Genomic DNA, 17,365 nt, shown 5'->3' on the forward strand with positions numbered 1-17,365 from the left:
TATGCAGATAGATGCACGTTGTACATTTATGTTGTATAAAGGCTTAATATTATGCAGAGTGCGTCAAATAAAAAGGGCTTCGGTTTGTGTTTATTAACCCTTTAGTTTCACTTCATCACGCAGCTTTTCTGTTAGAGGTTTCTGTTAAAAAACATTATATTAATTAGGAATCTATTGTGTGTTCATTGTTCTGTTGTAGTTTCTTCAAAATTAAGTTTTATTTGAGTGTTTTAATCAAAATATTTTCATTTTCACCATGACGTGTACGCCCCGCCCCTTTGATTGCCCCGCCCCCAGTTAATCGAGTACTCGTTCTTCAGACCTATGGATTAATCGAAATGAAAAAATTTCAGAAATGCACATCCCTACTTTCCATACAATAACAATTTGGCCAGTTATTTATGATGTCAAGCCCCAAAAGGTACAAAGGTAGACCATATGACTTGAGTCCTATTATATTGCCAAGCCTTCTGAGACCATACAAAAGCTTTGTGAGAGAAACATCGAAACCTTGTCGTCTCATAGCAACCTTGCTATCCTCTTCATGTGCATCAGAGAATTAAAAAAGATAACTTTTTCATTTTTAGGTAAACTGTCATTATTTGTATTTGAGGGTGAGTAAATAGTGACAGAATTTTCATTTTTGGGTGAACTATGCCTTTAAGGATAAGAAGTGCATCTGTCTATAAACTAAGATCTTTTTTGTGTGGTTCACAGCAGAAAATAAAACAAATCAGTTTGAAAGAGCACAAGGGTGAGTAAATGATGACAGAATAATAATTTATGGATGAACTTATTATCTGTTAAAACCCACATCAGAGGCATAATGAACAGATTTACAGACACGCAAATGTTGCGATGAAAAAAAACATGCTGAGCTGGTCTCTTGGCAACTATAAAAAGCTGTACATCCAAAACAACTGATCATTTATCATCAGAGACATTAAATCAGAGCTCATCAAATTATAAGCTTACCTGTCACTCGCAGCACCTGGAGACTCCGCCCCCAACCTGCATCGTTCCAGCTGATTGGCTACAATCTGTCTCTCTTCTTCAAGTTCTCTGGTTAATCGCTCAAACTGGAGCTCCTTCGCAAAAACCGCAGAGACAAAAAGTGAATTCGGTTGCTTTGCTTAGAGCCATAACATGAAGGCTGTCCACAATTAAAAAGCCATTCACTCCATACTAATATTATTAAGACATAAATTTGACTTTAAAAGCCATAGCCGTCTTTGCAGGGTTTTTGCCCACTCTCTCATGCTGTTTCTGAAGCCTGTCGGTGTGTGCATGTGTGTTTGTTTTAGTGTGTGTGTGTAAGCCGAGGAGGCTACGCTGTTGGCCTGCCTCTCACTAATACACACAGACTTGTTAATGCAGCTGCCCTTAAAGGAGACACACACACAAAAACAAACACAGCCACACACTGCTGTTGCATTGGCTCTGTGTTTTAATATCAATGCTGTATCACTTTGGATTTCATTACTGCCTTTCACCGTTACATCGCAATGAATTTTAGAGCACCTACTTTAAAACAAATTTCCTTCCTGGAAAGTACGGCGAGTTCATTTCCAGCAGCCGATTATTGGTGGTGGGAAATAGCATTGTTGTAAATATTGAAGGCAATGAAAAGAACAGATTATTGAGCGTTGTTCTTAGGGTGAGACGGTTGGGCAATGGCTATCTCTCTTGTGCCATGCTGTGAGCTACAAGCTGTACCAGGCTTGTGCTATTCAAGCTATTGTTGAGAGTGACAATACTTGCCAATGTCCTGATTCGGTCCAAACGGAGCAGAAAGAAAACAGAAGACTTGGCCATTGACGCAAACACAAAGAGTCAAATCGATGCTGCAGGTTTTGCAGTCTTGATAAAACACGTTAAATCTGACATTGGCCCGATAAATTCAACACAATCCCACTGCTATGTGTAACATTTTTCATGAGGGGGTTCATTTTATCGTACTATTTAGCACAACCTGCTTTTGACCCAGCAACTTTTGAGTTTGGGGTGAAGCTTCGTTGCTGCTTTTCTGACAATTACATTTTTATACGATTGACATGAAATTATTTGAATTTAAACAAAGATTGTACTCTCAATGCTAACATGACCCGTAACGATTACAGTATGCTAACAGTTAATGAGTAATTTTAATGATATTGAACTGTGAAGGCAATTTGAAGGTTAAAGCATCAAAGCTTATGTGAGAAAATATAATATTATCAGCTCTGGTAACGAGTCTAAACTGAATATTTGTGTCCTCAAGGTGAACAATAAAAGGGACACTCCACTTTTTTTTTTTAAAATATGCTCATTTTCAATTTGATTCTTACTGTTTTGGAATCCATTCAGCCCATCTCCGGGTCTGACGGTACCACTTTTAGCATAGCTTAGCATAATCCATTGAATCAGATTAGACCATTAGCATCGCGTTAAAAAATAACCAAAGAGTTTCGATATTCTTCCTATTTAAAACTTGACTCTTCTGTAGTTACATCGTGTACTAAGACCAACTGAAAATTAAAAGTTGCGATTTTCTTGGCAGATATGTTAGGAACTATACTCTCATTCTGGCATAATAATCAAGGACTTTTCTGCTGTAACATGGCTGCAGGAGGCGCAATGATATTACGTAGTGCCGGAAAATAGTCCAATAAGAAATAATATCAGTGTCCCTTTAAGTGCTAAAAGCAAGCAGAGGGCAGCGTTGCGATGTACCTGCTCTTTAACAGAGGCCAGCAGGTTGCTGGTGGTGGCATCAGTCGCCATGTTGTTGTTGGATCTTCCCTCGGTGCTCAACACCTCCCCTTCCTCCACAGGGCTTTGCCTAGGAGTAGGCATTCCCCCTGCACACGATCACACACAAATACAATTATTTATTACCATTAATATGCACTGAATCTGAATAATGATACATTATAGGCTATAGGACTGACACTCTATATTGCTATATTCATTTATCTATCATAAATATTTTTTATATCATATTATCAACTGTATCAATACCAAATTTGTCTGCCTGCTACCAGAGCTGTTGGTTGGTTGTCAACCGATGTGTTTGATCATTTCAATGACAGGAAATGAGATGAACACAAAATTGGTGATAATATAATTTAGGTATATACGATGTAATGTATAATGTATGGTATGTGCAAAATAATGTGTTTTTTGAACCATAAATCACCATTGCATTACAACAAATACCCAAATATTTTATTTTTAGCAACATAATAGGGGCACTTTAACAAGAAATGTAGCAGCAGCAGTTAAAGTGTGTGTGTATAACACTAAAGCGAGAAGAGGGAAAAGCATAATTAAAACAGATTTCATCAACGTCATTACTTCATAATTGCACCCATCACATTTCTAATTTCCATCCACAGAGATCTATCTGTGATATACAGGTATTGTTTTCTGACTGCACATTATTGCATACAGTATATTAATTCAGAGTTATTATTTCTACATTGCAATATTTATCTATCTATCTATCTATCTATCTATCTATATATATACACTTACATTTATATATTTTAATCAGCTTTACATATGATCTATTTACACACAATCTTCTTTCCACCAGTACTTAGTTAATACTGTATGTTTACATCCTCTGGGCCTTTTCACAACATTAAAACTATTCATTTGTAATACTGTTACGGTAAGCATTACATTATCTACATGTTAAGTAGTCGCTGGCAAGTTTCTGCCAAAATAACACTACGCATATTAATCAAGGCACCATGCTAAGAGCCATGCGGCTGAATATGGCCTTATTTACTGAAGGGCAAGGCCATGGTTGGGGGAGGACAACTAGGAACATTGTACTGGGCCTTGTGACCAGAGCCAATAAATGCATCTTAAAACTGCAGGGTGCATGGAGTCTGGCCTAATGAATTCTAGCAACAGCAATGCTGAAGGGTTTGTAAGACAATATTCTTTGTGAAACTGCTTTAAAGGGACATTCTACTATTTTTGAAAATATGCTCATTTTCCAGTTCCCCTAGAGTTAAACATTTGATTCTTACCGTTTTGAAATCCATTCAGCTGTTCTCCGGGTCTGGCGTTAGCATTTTTAGCATAGCTTAGCACAATCTTTTGAATCTGATTAGACCATTAGCATCGCACTAAAAAATAACCAAAGAGTTTTGATGTTTTTCCTATTTAAAACTTGACTCTTCTGACTCTTTGATCTTAACTTCTGTAGTTACATCGTGTACTAAGACCAACAGAAAATTAAAAGCTGTGATTTTCTAAGCAGATATGGCTCAAACTGGCGTAATAATCAGTGACTTTACTGATGTAACATGGCTGCAGCAGGCGTAGTGATATTACGCACGGCCCGAAAATAGTCCCCTTGGTTACTTTCAATGGCAGGGGATAATTTTCAGGCAGTGCGTAATATCACTACGCCTGCTGTAGCCATGTTACGATAGAAAAGTCCTTGATTATTACGCCAGAATAAGAGTATAGTTCCTAGCCATATCTGCCTAGAAAATCGCATCTTTTAATTTTCTGTCGGTCTTAGTACAAGATCTAACTAAGAGTCAAGTTTTAAATAGGAAAAATATTAAAACTCTTCATTTATTTTTTGCCCAATGCTAATGGTCTAATCAGATTCAATGGATTGTGCTAAGCTATGCTAAAAGTGCTAGCGCCAGACCCGGAAATCAGCTGAATGGATTCCAAAACGGTAAGAATCAAATGTTTAACTCTAGGGGAGCTGGAAAATTAGCATATTTTTTTAAAAAAAGTGGAATGTCCCTTTAAAACAATATCCATCACACAAAGCACAATGGATTGAGTCGCTCCATCTAAAATGTGCAGCGAGTTGGGTAAGATAACTTTTGATGTCTTAAACACCCCTGGCGATTAATTTTAATCAGGCATTTGACACAGGACATAAAGGCTGAAGGTCAGGTTTACTGTATCTTCAGTTGCATGTGTATGTAAGATTGCAAAGTTACATTTGATTAATAAAATGTAAGCCTGCCCGTGAAAACCCATCTTAAGTATGATTTACTGTTTTCTAGCTAAAATCATCCTCTGAGATAATATAAAGAACATTCTGTGAAAATATAACCTTGATATCTGTAAAATTGACTAAGTAAAGTCATGTCAAAGATTGAAATGATGATAATGGAAGGGCACTATATGAAGACAAACCAAACCCCTTTTCTTCTTGAACTAACTATATATTATGCACCAAAGAATATTATTAATAATATTGAAATAAAGTCTATTGAGACAGCGTACAAGAAAACTGCATGGAGATTTCACAGAATGCTTGCATTGGCGACGAAGCCTATAATCATAGTTCCTGGCAGCATCATGGCAAGGCACTATGGGACGTATTCCAATGTGTTCCAGCATCCCACCACGCGACAGCATGACAAGACAACCTGTTCCCTTACCAATACCCTCCCCCCCAACCAAAAGCAAAAATAGCCCGATCAGCAGATGTCTTCTTACTGTATGGCCTTAGTGTCTTGAAACTAAAAGGAACAGATTAGTCTTCAGCCCTAGCTGCAGCTTTCCGTAATAGCAAATAACAAAGGTGAATTCCCATTTCTGTGGCTCAGTTGGTACAGCATTGTGTTAACAGCGCAAAGATAAGCGGTTTGATTCCCAGGGAAAATACATACTGATAAAATGTAATGCACTGCAAGTCGCTTTTAATAAAACTGTCCAGATGCATTAATGCATGAAGTATTAAGATACACATATATGACATGGTAACATCTTAAAGATGACTCTGCGGTATACACACACACACACACACACACACACACACGTTTATAATTAAATGATTTGAAGCTTATAAACTTCATAAATGGAAGTAGTCTACTGTGTAACAATTCTTAAGAATGAAATCCAAATCCACTTTGGAAGTCCTTAAAATCCCCACCCACTGCCACAACGGATTAACCAAGACTCTGTCAGTCAAAGCACAGGCCTTAAATACACAGAAGCAGTGCAGTAACAGGCTTTACGCTTGTATTTGTCACATACACTGTTATTTAAATGCACAGCAGTAAAACGTAAAACTCTATAGAATATGCAAAAGAAGAATTTGTTAAAAATACATTCATATCTAAAACAAAGAGCACACTGTTACCCCATCATATTAGCAGTAACAAATGGTTATTTAATGGTAGGCTTCTCATTGGACAGTGTATACTATCACACAAAATTGTCAGACATTTTCCCGCCTCTAATGGAGTAAAACCCCAACCATGGCCACACACACACACACAAAACTCCCCTGAATGCTTTTCCAGACCACATAACATGCCCATGCAGTGTAAAGACCAGTAACACGTCTCCTGAACGTTGATACACTGTTCCCATTATCCCATACTGTAATTGTGGACTTCCCAGAGCAAATTACCGCACAGCAGCAGCAATGACACGGTGCACATCAGCAAACCTGCATCCCATCTGAACTCTAGTCAATATGATGAGGCAGCTAAAACTGCAACTACACTGCTATCAGAGCAAAGGCTTCTCTTCGATCCTGTTGAGTTCAAATTATTATAAGAGCAAGAACAGAGCTGCTTAATTATGCATAAAGAAAGTGTCTATTAGGTGGTCTAGCATTTAGCAGACTACAGCCTACAGCACTTCACAGGCATCAACCATCACAATACTTCTCAATGTCATCAGCCATTTAAATACAAGCCATGCTACATGGTCAATGTCTTGACCTGGTTAATATTTTATGAGCAGATGGGCCAAATGCGCCATGCAGTGTTCAGTGGGACATATGAAGGGTCAGAGATAAGAATGAAGATGGAAGGTGTAGGTATGTCGATTAGAGGTGTTGGAGGCGACAACTACTTAAGTTAAGTAGCTTTAAGCATTAAAAAAGCAATCGGTCCAACTATATTTACACACAAGTATGGGACAATAACATATTTTCTGCACAGTTAACCGATGCAATAAAAACAACACACAAGACGGATGAAGGATTAAAACGTGCACAGGCGCCTCGACGTGGAAACAAACTGCGCGCTGACCACCGCGTTTATTACGACACAATTTTAGAAATGACCGATGCACGAGATCTGCAGATAAGCAGGAAAAGCGCTCGCGCGGAATTCTCAACGCCAGCGCGCGCCAGATGTTAGCAACGCTCCGTTGGAGCCGCACGAAATCTCGGGCACTTACCGCGACACTTCCGAAACGTAAATCACTGGCGGCGACTGATATATCCATCTGAAAGAGAATCGTTGGATGACATTTTCCCCAAACGTGTTTTTATGCGATCAACGGGCGGCTCCGGCTGGGTCTCGCGCGCTTCCATGAGCAAGAGGGTCAGAGCGCGTGACGTAGTCGCTCGGTGTGTTCGACTTTCACGCTGATTTGTGCAGACCGTTTCGTGGGTGGAATCAACATATCGCGAGAGCGATGAGAATTCCCGGGATTTGAATCGCTTTTCGCGCTACTTTGATGTCATATGCCGTTTGATTTGCGCAGCGCCGCATGAAATCGAACACACCTGCCGTTTCAGCAGCAGCCAGGCCATTTAACTGTGTTGCCATGTAGTCGACTGGTTGACTGTAAAAAATTCTATATATTTACGGCTACAGGAAGAAACAAAACTGCCTGATATGTTACACAAATGGCCAAGTGTTTTTGTGAGTGCGAGTTCTCTCAGGTAAATGCTCTTTACTTTGCATTCGATGAAACACATTTGTAGTATTCTCTGGGTAACTTTGTGTGTGGGGAGGTTAAACAAAGTCCACATAACTTTAGCGAAGACTATCCGACGCGACATTCATGTTTTACGAAGAGATTTTAAAAATGTATGGTTTTCTGAAGGGTTTTCCAAGTTAAGATGAGGCAACATTGCCATCGTGTGGACAGCTCCCTTTGGGAGCTCAGATAAATTCAACAGACTCCACTCTTACTAAAGCACATTTTATTTATTGGAAATCACCGTTGATAGTACAGAGACATTTTATGCATCTGTCAAAGGTCAAAGCAACTTATACTGCATTCAAGATATACATTTTTCATCATAGTGCGTTTTCCCTATCGAATCCATGACCTTTGTGCTGCTGCTGCGGCTACTGCTAAGGCAACTTAATCTCTGCCAATTGTTTTACTGAGTCATGACAGTCTTACAAAACACTTTTGTGAGGGTTCTTAGAAGTTTTCAGACCTTGTATTCAAATACCATATCGATCTATAAAGAGCTAATGAATCCAAGGAAAAAGACAAGGAATAGAATTCCTGCCTGACATGCACTAATACAAATGTTTATTAACTGGCACACCTGGCATTATAGAAGCAATAAAATAATTCATTTAATTAATCTTCCTATCTCCCGATTGTCCACTTCTGACATTTAGCAGATGCTTTACATACAGTGATTAATTGTAGTGGCTGAAAGTTAAATGCCTAGGTCAAGGGTGCTATGATGAATGAGTTGGATTGTCATCTCAGTAACTCACCAGTGCTGGGTTGCAGCTACCTGGGATTGAATCTATAGCCTTTGTTAGCATTCCACATCCTTAACTATTGGATTATGTTTTTCTTGAACTCTACAAGCCCTCTACAACTCTACAAGGAGCGTTTACTTTTTATTACATCTGATAATTGAATTCTTCTATTTTTATTGCTGTTGGTGGTTTTAACAACTGCGTTTTGTCCATTTATTATTGAAATGTTTTTATTCGCTATTAAAACGAATGCCTCTATGAATTTTTTGCCCACATTAAAGGGGAGATATCATGAAAATAAGATTTTTTCCATGTTTAAGTGATATTATTGTTCCAAGTGCTTCTAAAAACCTAGAAAATCTTTTGAACTTAAAATAGGTAATTGAAACGTGTCTCCCCTTGTGGTATCAAAAGCGGATCTTATTATTATAATAATACAGCCCCTTAATCTGCACTATCCAACAACAACAAAAAATTATTGACAGCACAATTGAGTTTCAATTTCAAACCACCATCATGACAATATGGGGTGGTTTCCCGGACAGGGTTTAGCTTAAGCCAGGACTAGGCCTTAGTTTAATTAGGAAATATAACTAGTTTTAACAAACATGCCTTACTAAAAACATTACCGGTGTGCATTTTGAGGTAAAACAAAGGGCACTGATGTATTTTAAGAAATGTCAGTGCAAGTTATTTTCAGTTTGGAGAGCTCTTAAAAGTGTTTAAGTCTGGGACTAGACTAATCCCTGTCCGGGAAACCGCCCCTATGTGTTTGCATTTCATCCGCTTATTTGCTTTTAAAGGGACACACCCCAAAACGCCACATTTGTATTCTGGGGACACCAAATATTTATTTCAATGTCTTGTGAAATGTCCCCTTTAAAGTTACAGTTGTGATAAAAAGTTTACATACACCTTCCGGAACATTTTTGGAAAATTTAAGTTTGTTTTCAAAGGTTTATATGTTAACTTTGATCGGGCTTTTTGAAAACTAAAATTATGCAACAGTGGCTCAAACTAGTAATGATTAACAACTACAAAACAACAAATGTTTCATGCACATGCGATTTTATTAATTTTTCACTTGTAGACGTTAACTTACAGCAAGTGTAAACATCTTTTGTGAACCTAAAGTAATTACGCAGCATAAAACACAAAAACAACATAATCCGAGATTATTATTTACTGTCCTATCACATCAACTCTATCAACAAAACAGACATTCACAAATGCAAACTTCCTGAATCCCCTTCATGTTCTTATATCCTTAATAAGGGCATCACCTTATTTCATGGTCAATTAATGCACACACTTAAAAATAAAGGTGCTTAAAAGTTTCTTCATAGCGATGCGATGGGAAACGGTAGTTTAACGTAGCGTAAATACATCCTGTCTGTCTACGTGTGATAACTGGATCAACTGTGCCATCTCAAGATTTTCTAAAGTTTTACCGCACTGCTAAAATAAATAGCGTTAGAAACAACTCATATTAAGAAATTAAGAAAATTTAACATCACCTTGGCATAAACGTTCAATGCATATACAGTTTAGTTTATGTTGCACACACCCTTCAGTTTGTAAGTAGTGACACAATATTACTTCTTTATAGGGGTATAGTTTTTCAGTTCACGAGCACCATAGATATGTGAGCAAACACACACTTGTAGTTTAGTTAAAGATGCAGAATGATGACAGCAATGTTTATCAGACGACTAAAAGCTGGTCTCGGTTAAAGCGGAGTAAGGTGTTGATGTAAAAGAGCATATGTGGACACTTGAGAAGAACAATTTTTGAAGAAGGATTTAGGGGGACAACATCTATTCTAACTCGTCTTCTGGTGCAATGGTGCTGGTCTGCTCAGAGGCCAGGCCTAAAAGACACAAATGTTATATTATTGAGATAATTTGTCTTGTAACATACATTCATTGGACGCAATGTAAATGTTAACTCACTTGAAGTATCATCATCATTGGGAGATTTCTTCTCCTCCTCGACGTAACCAAAGCTTAACAGTTTGGACATGCTCACCGGAGCTGCGGACTTCTTATCATGGGACCTATAAAGTCAAACCAATGATCACATATTGGAAATGAAGAGTGTACTTTGTATACTTTCGAAAATTTGTAAATTGACACGTACGTTTTTTTGAACCTGTTGGTCTCCTCGATATCTTTTTGGCTTAGGGAGACTTTCTCCATGCCTGATGTAGCATTGTTGATCCCCTGTTTATAGACATTTGATACTGATTACTTCAAGATTAAGTTTAGATTGTTTGGGAGTAAAACAATGCAGATGTACCTTGTATGATGAATTCATAATAATGAAAAACAAACCATCCAGGAATTCAAAAAGATGAGTAATAAAGGAACAAAACCTCATTAATAAAAATTAGATAAATGATTGATAATTTGATTAGATGATTCCTAAACATAACTGGGGGCAGAAGATCTGAGGTTCTGTAAGTGATGTGGGCTATTTTGCTCATAGCCACAGCAAGGGTAAACCGAGTCAGTGGTCTGAAACAACAGGGATGTATAGTAAATAAACCTACAATATAGTCTTTTTTTAGTCTAGTACAAGTATAGCCTTAAAGCACGGTACAGTGACCATGATATATATATCCTTAAAAGCGGGGGTGCATGATTTTTGAAAAACATTTTGGAAAAGAGAGTCGAGGGGCTGAGTACCAATACACAATTGTAGCCAATCAGCAGTAAGGGGCATGTTTATTAACCGACATCGTTGCCTGGGTTGCGTATGTGTGGGGCGGGTCCATCAAAAGAAGGTCCAGATTATATTGGGGTAGGGCTGTGTTTGTTTAGGTGATTTTAAATATTAACATTTGCTTTCAGAGATCATGCACCCCGCCTTTAAAGTAAAACTAAATAGAGTGTCTTGCCAAAGTCCCACAGTATTGTCATGTGAGGAAAAAGTGGTTAATCAATCAAGACGAATCAAAATTAAAACAATGAAAAATCACAAAAATGAAACAAATTCAGTTTTGGTTTTGTTTAACAATGCAAACATGTCAAAAAAGTAAACTTAAATGATGATGAAAACTGAAGAATTCTTCAGAATATGGCAATTTTGGGGTATTTTATATACAGTAAGCGATGGCAATGCACGAGCAGACTGTCACAGTCTCAATCACCTTATCAGTCTCCCTGTCCCATGCAGAACAGTTATCAGTTCCAAATGGGGCCTCCAGTGGCTTTGCGGCCCCTTTAGACTGATGCTTGCGTTCTCCATCAGGGGTAGCTGCTTTACTCCTGCTGCAATCATAAAAATCACACGATTGAACCCAACAATGGTTGGGGTTTGGGGTTACCTCTCTATTACCACACAGCTCTAGAATGTTACACTACTAAATATGAGACAGCCTACCATGAGACCACCAACGGTTACTTGAACATTTACCAGGATGAACTGACATCTTTGCGGCTTTATGGCTGATTCAATGAACACCAAGTTTCTATAAGTTTGTTGCTGTTTTTATAATAATATAATTCATTAATGTTGACAAATTGTTACAAGCATAGGATCTCTCTCTAAATCTACATGGTATGCATCTAAGGCTTTACAAATCGTCATCTATTGTTAACTTGCCAAGTTAAAAAAATGCTCACCTATCTTGACCATCTAGAGTATCACAGAGAAAGTTAGAGGGTGTGTAGGAACTATCTGGATTTTCAACAGGATCTTCATGCCACAGCAAACCTATAATACAAATAAAATAAGCAGCATAAATATGGATATGTTCGGAAGTGAGTAATAACCTTTTAAAGCATGGTATACTACATATTAAGTATTACAAACTATTTTAAACTATAAATAGTTTATACTAAATTAGCCACTATGTAAATGTCTCCATTGATAAAAAATGCTATCTAGTTTTGCATTTTTATTATAATCTTGTGTACAAATGTCCTAAATTTAGAGAATTCAATCAAATGATGAGCTGCATACTGCATACTATACTGCATTTCATTCACAGTAGGACTAGCAAGATGTTTGCCATTTCTAACAAATTTTAAAGTCACAGTGAAACGGAGGTAGCAATTGTCTTATTTTTCCCATCGTGATGTATATCCGAATAAAACGGCTTATAAAAATGAGGAAAAAAAGGGTAGGGTGGGACTTGAATTTGTCCATCGGGATTGATTGGATCGTTGGAAGTGGGGTCATGTTGCTTTTTGCCAATCGCTGCAATCTTTTCTCGGGCCTCGCCCTCCTGCCATTCCTCATGACTGGAATTTAAAAGAGATCGTTTCGAGGAGATTTGCGTTTTTGATTAAAGATTATATGGGCCATGAATTTACAGATAAGTCATTTGTAAAAAATACCACTCAATTTCATTGTGACTTTAAAATCACAGCACAATTTCAGACATTCAACACACTGGAGTTACACATTTACCTTTTTGTCCCCCTTGTTTTGCCAATCTAACATAATCCGAGTCAGAGGCCTGAAGTCCTACACGTCGTCCTCCTTTCGTTTTTTCTTCAGGTGTTTCATCTGCAGTTGAGGACAAACCCGGAATCTGTGATGCGGGTCCAGCAGCTCCGTTTGTATTAGGATTGTGAGACCTAATACCTGCAACGTTTTTTTTTTTATTATATTATCTATGTGTATTCAAAATATACAAATATTGCACATTATGCATTTTGTAAAGCTAAGGGTGGAAGGAAGCATGTTCCTCAAAATGGGCATTACCTGGTTTTGTTCTGCGATAGTTGGGCTCAGCATCCATGACTGATGTCTTATCGGTCAGTAGTTTTTAGATTGCTCTGAAATGACAGAAAATATAGTTATTTATTTCACCCTTTAATTGATATTGCAGGTCAGCTGATTTATCGTCATTTGATGCCTTCAAACCAGCTCCACATAACGAGCACTGGCCATTTCCAGATTTGGGTAGATAATCGATAATCTGCAGCTAGCGTAAATGCCCAACCCTTAAAAATCCAGCTATTGATAATCATGTTTCTAAAAACTTTGATTATTTCGCCTAATTCTCGAAAATTGCTTTGTCATGTTTGTCATATAGCTCGCGAGGCAGAATGGTCGCCTAGTAACAAAGCAGAATCAGGACCACACGCATCATCTACGCAAAAACGAGATTATGAAAAAAGATCAAACTAGAATGTACACAACAGCGAATAATTATATTTATAGTTATTTTCGTTTACAAAATTAAGTCGTTGTTAATATAACAGCACATACATACATAAAGATAATGGAAACGACAAAGCTTACGTCGTGGTGGTATCCAGCAAACAGAAAGGGGGACGCCTAGATTCCTCTTCTTCAGTAGGAACATCCTGAACGTAGAGACGACTGATGCTGCCACCTACAGGATCGGATCGAAGATTATATTGTGGGATTATATTATATTATATTATATAAGAGTTCCCACATTAGTAAATGTTAGTAGACACAATGATACAAAATATTTAAGCTCTTTGTAACAAATTCATTTTCTATCAGTTTGGCGGAACCAATCAGAATCAGGTATTTCAGAGATATAAAATTATATTTCATATCATATTATATTATGTATTTGAGATGTTATTTATATTTTATATTAGAGATGTATATTTCAGAGATGTAAAATATTATATTATATTATATTTGTGTCATTAGTAAATAACATGACACAATAATGATGTTAAATATTTTGTGCTCATTTGTAACAAATTCATTTGCTATCAGTTTAGCGGTTGTTACCGGAATAACAGAACTTAGAATGTCACCACTGACCAATCAGAATCAGGTATTTCAGAGATGTAAAATTATATTTTATTTTATATATTACGTCATAACTTTAAGGTTTTAATATTTGTTACCTATATAATGTAAGTCTCTAATTATGCTGACAGACGCAGGCATTACAGTAAATACAAAGAGAAGCCCCAGGGACTTCACTGTGGTCACGTGACATCCGTTCATAAACGCGTGTAAAAGCCGGAGGAGATAAACTTTGTGCAGCAGAGATGTCAGCACGCACTGTAAAGATGACAGCAACAGTACAGTTCATCAGAAAACTGTTAGGAAAGAGCAGCTGCGCAACAAACAACCTGTTAAACACTGGACACAAAACACAGAAGGGCACGAGCGATTTAAAAATATCTAACACAGATGAACAACACAAAGAAAAACACAAACAAAACGTAAGTGAGGAAACAATTAAAGTTTTTCCATTTGTTTTAATTTACAATAATAGAAATATTTCATCATACAGAATTTGCATTTGTTCAATGTAAATCATTTGAATTACATTTTTTAGGAATTTCATTGTCAAGACAAAACAGCAGAGCAGTGCATACGGTAAATAATATATGTTAATCGCCTTATTCTTATTATGTGATAAATATGCAAATTTTGTAAAAAGGTACATTTGTTTGTAATCTTTTTTTAATGGTCACATCAGGTAGAAAAATGCAGCACGTTCATTTAATCTCTCTTGCTGTTAACAGGAAAAGCTTCATTTTACGAAGAGAAGAAAACGAAACTTTTGGGTTTGACATCAAGGTAACCTCATCATTACCCTTCCACCCATCCTCTCTCTCTCTCTCTCTCTCTCTCTCTCTCTTCTCATACTCTTTGATCATTCATTCAGGCATTACACACCTGCCTGAAGTCTCATTACCGTTCCGGGGATTATTGGATTTTGGATGATGAACTATTTGGCTCTTTCCTTTCTGTCTGTAGACAAGCAGTAGTGAGACATCCGTAAGCACTGATCAAGATCTGAGCTCATGTGTATGCTGGGTGAAAGAGAACAGCCTGGCAATGACTGCTGGATTAACAACAGGTGAATTATCATTCAATTATAACTTTTATTTTTTGCTTTCATTTGCCTGTTTAACACCAACATTTTCTCTCTTTCTCTGACCTCTCAGGTGATGTTATAGTCACAGTCAACGGCGAATATGTTACAGGATTCACACATCAGCAGGTCAAGGATATTATGCAAAAGTCCACCATGTTGAAGTAAGATTTAAAACTGTTAACAGTGGTTGCGTAAAGTACATTTGATATGCTTAAACCATATTTGAATATATGATAGTATATGCCAATATAATAATCTCATTATCTAAACAAAATGTGTTTATGTTGTGTATGTAGGATGGACATTATCAGAGATGCTACAGTAAAACAGAGGCAACTGCTTTGCAAACTGTATCTCCTGCAGGTAATTTTCCCTTGAAGTCTTGAAAGTTTCTTTGTAACAGATGTTCGTTACATTTCATGATCCTTGCTGTAATTAGCCTACATTTGGGGTTGGGGTCACTTACGACAATTCACACGTCGTGTAAATTGTGAATGAAGCTTCGGTGTTCATTTTTTTCTCTCTGTGTTTCCCCCTCACGCAGCGAGAGCTTACAGAGAAATGCGAAGAGCTTCAGACGGTTATCACACAGGATGTGCGTCTGAGACGAGGTATGTGTTAATACGTGGCTTTGTGTGAGATTGAGAAATAGAAATGTGGGAATCGGCTCTCCGCAGAATTTCAAATGATTTCCCCTTAAACCCTCAGTTTGCCTTTGTGATGCCAACAATAGATATTTAAGGGTGTATGTGGAAAGGACACAATGTGTGGGGACATTTTATATTTTGTTACTTAAACCATTGACAAAGACCTATCTCTCAGTGCTAGGGTAATAAAACAGTCCCTTCTCTGCCTCCAGGTCTCATGGAAAACATTGAGAGGCCCTTTGACCTTCAGACATGATCTCCTGCTACCCACTGTTGACTGTATGAATAACTAAAGAGATAACTAGCAGACCCGTCCTGGAAAACCTGTGTGTGCCCACTAGCCAGAGAAATGTTGGCAATTTCGTCAAACGAATCACAAAAAAGTATTTGCCGGGTGGTCTATGCACAACAAGACCGCTATACGGAACAAACTAAATGATTTAATTCTTACTTTTTTATTTATTTGTATTATACTAGACTGTATTAAAGCTTTTTGCATGTGTACTGTATGTGTATTATGAATCTATCATTTGGCATTATTTATTTATTAAAATTAAATTATAAAACATAAACACATGTGATTTATTTATTCATGTTTTCATATAACATCTCATTAAACGTTCCTAAAAAAAAAAAAAACTCTTGAATGTGGTTTGATGTTTTGTAGCACAAGCTTCTTTCACTTTGGTTATTTTTCACAGTTCACTTGATCTTGTCGCCTGCGGTTTGCATAAGTTGATTTGTGTGCTGTTTGCTTTTGCTGATGATGTGGGTTTCCCAGGTACCATCAGTCAGTGGTAAAATACCAGATGCAGTTCTCAGTCACCACGCTGATCTTAACTCTGATAGGAAGTGACACGTCATTTACAGTACATCCCTTATCGCATGCGCATCGCTTTATAAAGCATGATTGACAAATCCAATGATTTTTCTGTGTGCTTGACCTCATGAAACCCCGTTGTTACACTCTTAAAATGAATGTGTTAAATTAACACATCTAATGTGTTGTCCTTAACTTAACACACTCTATTTTTCGAAAACACACACACACTTTGTGTTGTTTTAACACATCTTGTGTTGTCCATTTCATTTATTTGACCTCAAAATCAACACGAAATGACACATAATGTGTTAAAATCAACACATCCTTTCCTTAGAGTAGCACAGTCTTTGGCTTCTGAGTAAAACAGCTTGTTATCACAATACAATAACAGGATTAACATAACCTGAACATCTGTGAAAGCAAAGTTTGCAGATAATCAAGGGATGATTTCTGTTGATTCAGTCATTATAGTTATTGTGAAAGTTTAAATATACAGTCATTTGTGAAATGTACAACAAATGCATTTAACTTGAGGAAATGAGTTGTCCCCTGGCCTACAGAAATGCCAGAGAGCTTTCTATTTTGTGTTCATACCCATTGCGCTGTAATTTAACCAATGCTG

General features: G+C 37.3%; 3 protein-coding genes across 5 annotated transcripts in view; 1 reads left to right on the forward strand and 2 right to left on the reverse strand.

Moving 5' to 3' along the window:
- pkp4 (plakophilin 4) overlaps positions 1 to 7,351 on the reverse strand; it is a 48,846-nt gene extending 41,495 nt beyond the window's left edge. The window contains exons 1-3 of one of the 2 annotated variants that reach the window (XM_065240184.2): positions 7,165 to 7,351; positions 2,713 to 2,840; positions 976 to 1,088 (exon numbers count right to left, since the gene is read on the reverse strand). In XM_065240184.2, the coding sequence (XP_065096256.1) occupies positions 976 to 1,088; positions 2,713 to 2,835 (236 nt within the window). In that variant the 5' untranslated portion in view covers positions 2,836 to 2,840; positions 7,165 to 7,351. The remainder of the gene's footprint in view (positions 1 to 975; positions 1,089 to 2,712; positions 2,841 to 7,164) is intronic. The other variant, XM_065240185.2, reaches the window with a different exon arrangement.
- Positions 7,352 to 9,487: 2,136 nt separating this feature from the next.
- On the reverse strand, positions 9,488 to 13,780 carry c7h7orf57 (chromosome 7 C7orf57 homolog). Of its 2 annotated transcripts, none has more exons than XM_065240181.2 (8): positions 13,698 to 13,780; positions 13,155 to 13,228; positions 12,858 to 13,034; positions 12,068 to 12,158; positions 11,593 to 11,713; positions 10,581 to 10,663; positions 10,394 to 10,497; positions 9,488 to 10,311 (listed from the first exon to the last, which is right to left on the reverse strand). In XM_065240181.2, the coding sequence occupies exons 2-8, from the start codon at positions 13,189 to 13,191 to the stop codon at positions 10,259 to 10,261; spliced, it is 666 nt and encodes a 221-aa protein (XP_065096253.1). In that variant the 5' UTR covers positions 13,192 to 13,228; positions 13,698 to 13,780; the 3' UTR covers positions 9,488 to 10,258. The 2 variants fall into 2 exon arrangements, with proteins under 2 accessions (XP_065096253.1, XP_065096254.1); XM_065240182.2 differs by having other exon boundaries at positions 13,669 to 13,724.
- Positions 13,781 to 14,330: 550 nt separating this feature from the next.
- On the forward strand, positions 14,331 to 16,486 carry LOC135718043 (protein TAMALIN). The gene is made up of 8 exons (XM_065240335.2): positions 14,331 to 14,611; positions 14,728 to 14,768; positions 14,918 to 14,972; positions 15,153 to 15,255; positions 15,344 to 15,434; positions 15,570 to 15,636; positions 15,818 to 15,884; positions 16,133 to 16,486. The coding sequence occupies exons 1-8, from the start codon at positions 14,435 to 14,437 to the stop codon at positions 16,174 to 16,176; spliced, it is 645 nt and encodes a 214-aa protein (XP_065096407.1). The 5' UTR covers positions 14,331 to 14,434; the 3' UTR covers positions 16,177 to 16,486.
- The last annotated feature ends 879 nt before the right edge of the window (positions 16,487 to 17,365 follow it).

The sequence above is a fragment of the Paramisgurnus dabryanus genome, chromosome 7 (assembly GCF_030506205.2).
Source record: "Paramisgurnus dabryanus chromosome 7, PD_genome_1.1, whole genome shotgun sequence".
Taxonomy (NCBI): Eukaryota; Metazoa; Chordata; class Actinopteri; order Cypriniformes; family Cobitidae; genus Paramisgurnus; species Paramisgurnus dabryanus.

Bases quoted from the DNA above. Each gene is read 5' to 3' on its own strand.
- c7h7orf57 (XM_065240181.2), bottom strand. From the start codon at position 13,191: ATGGATGCTGAGCCCAACTATCGCAGAACAAAACCAG. The intron at 12,159-12,857 runs GTAAATGTGTAA...TTTGTATTATAG, and splicing joins AAAACAAGGGGGACAAAAAG to GTTTGCTGTGGCATGAAGAT. The intron at 10,664-11,592 runs GTGATTGAGACT...GTCTATAAACAG, and splicing joins GGGACAGGGAGACTGATAAG to GGGATCAACAATGCTACATC.
- LOC135718043 (XM_065240335.2), top strand. From the start codon at position 14,435: ATGTCAGCACGCACTGTAAAGATGACAGCAACAGTACAGTTCATCAGA. The intron at 14,612-14,727 runs GTAAGTGAGGAA...TACATTTTTTAG, and splicing joins AAGAAAAACACAAACAAAAC to GAATTTCATTGTCAAGACAA. The intron at 15,885-16,132 runs GTATGTGTTAAT...CTCTGCCTCCAG, and splicing joins GGATGTGCGTCTGAGACGAG to GTCTCATGGAAAACATTGAG.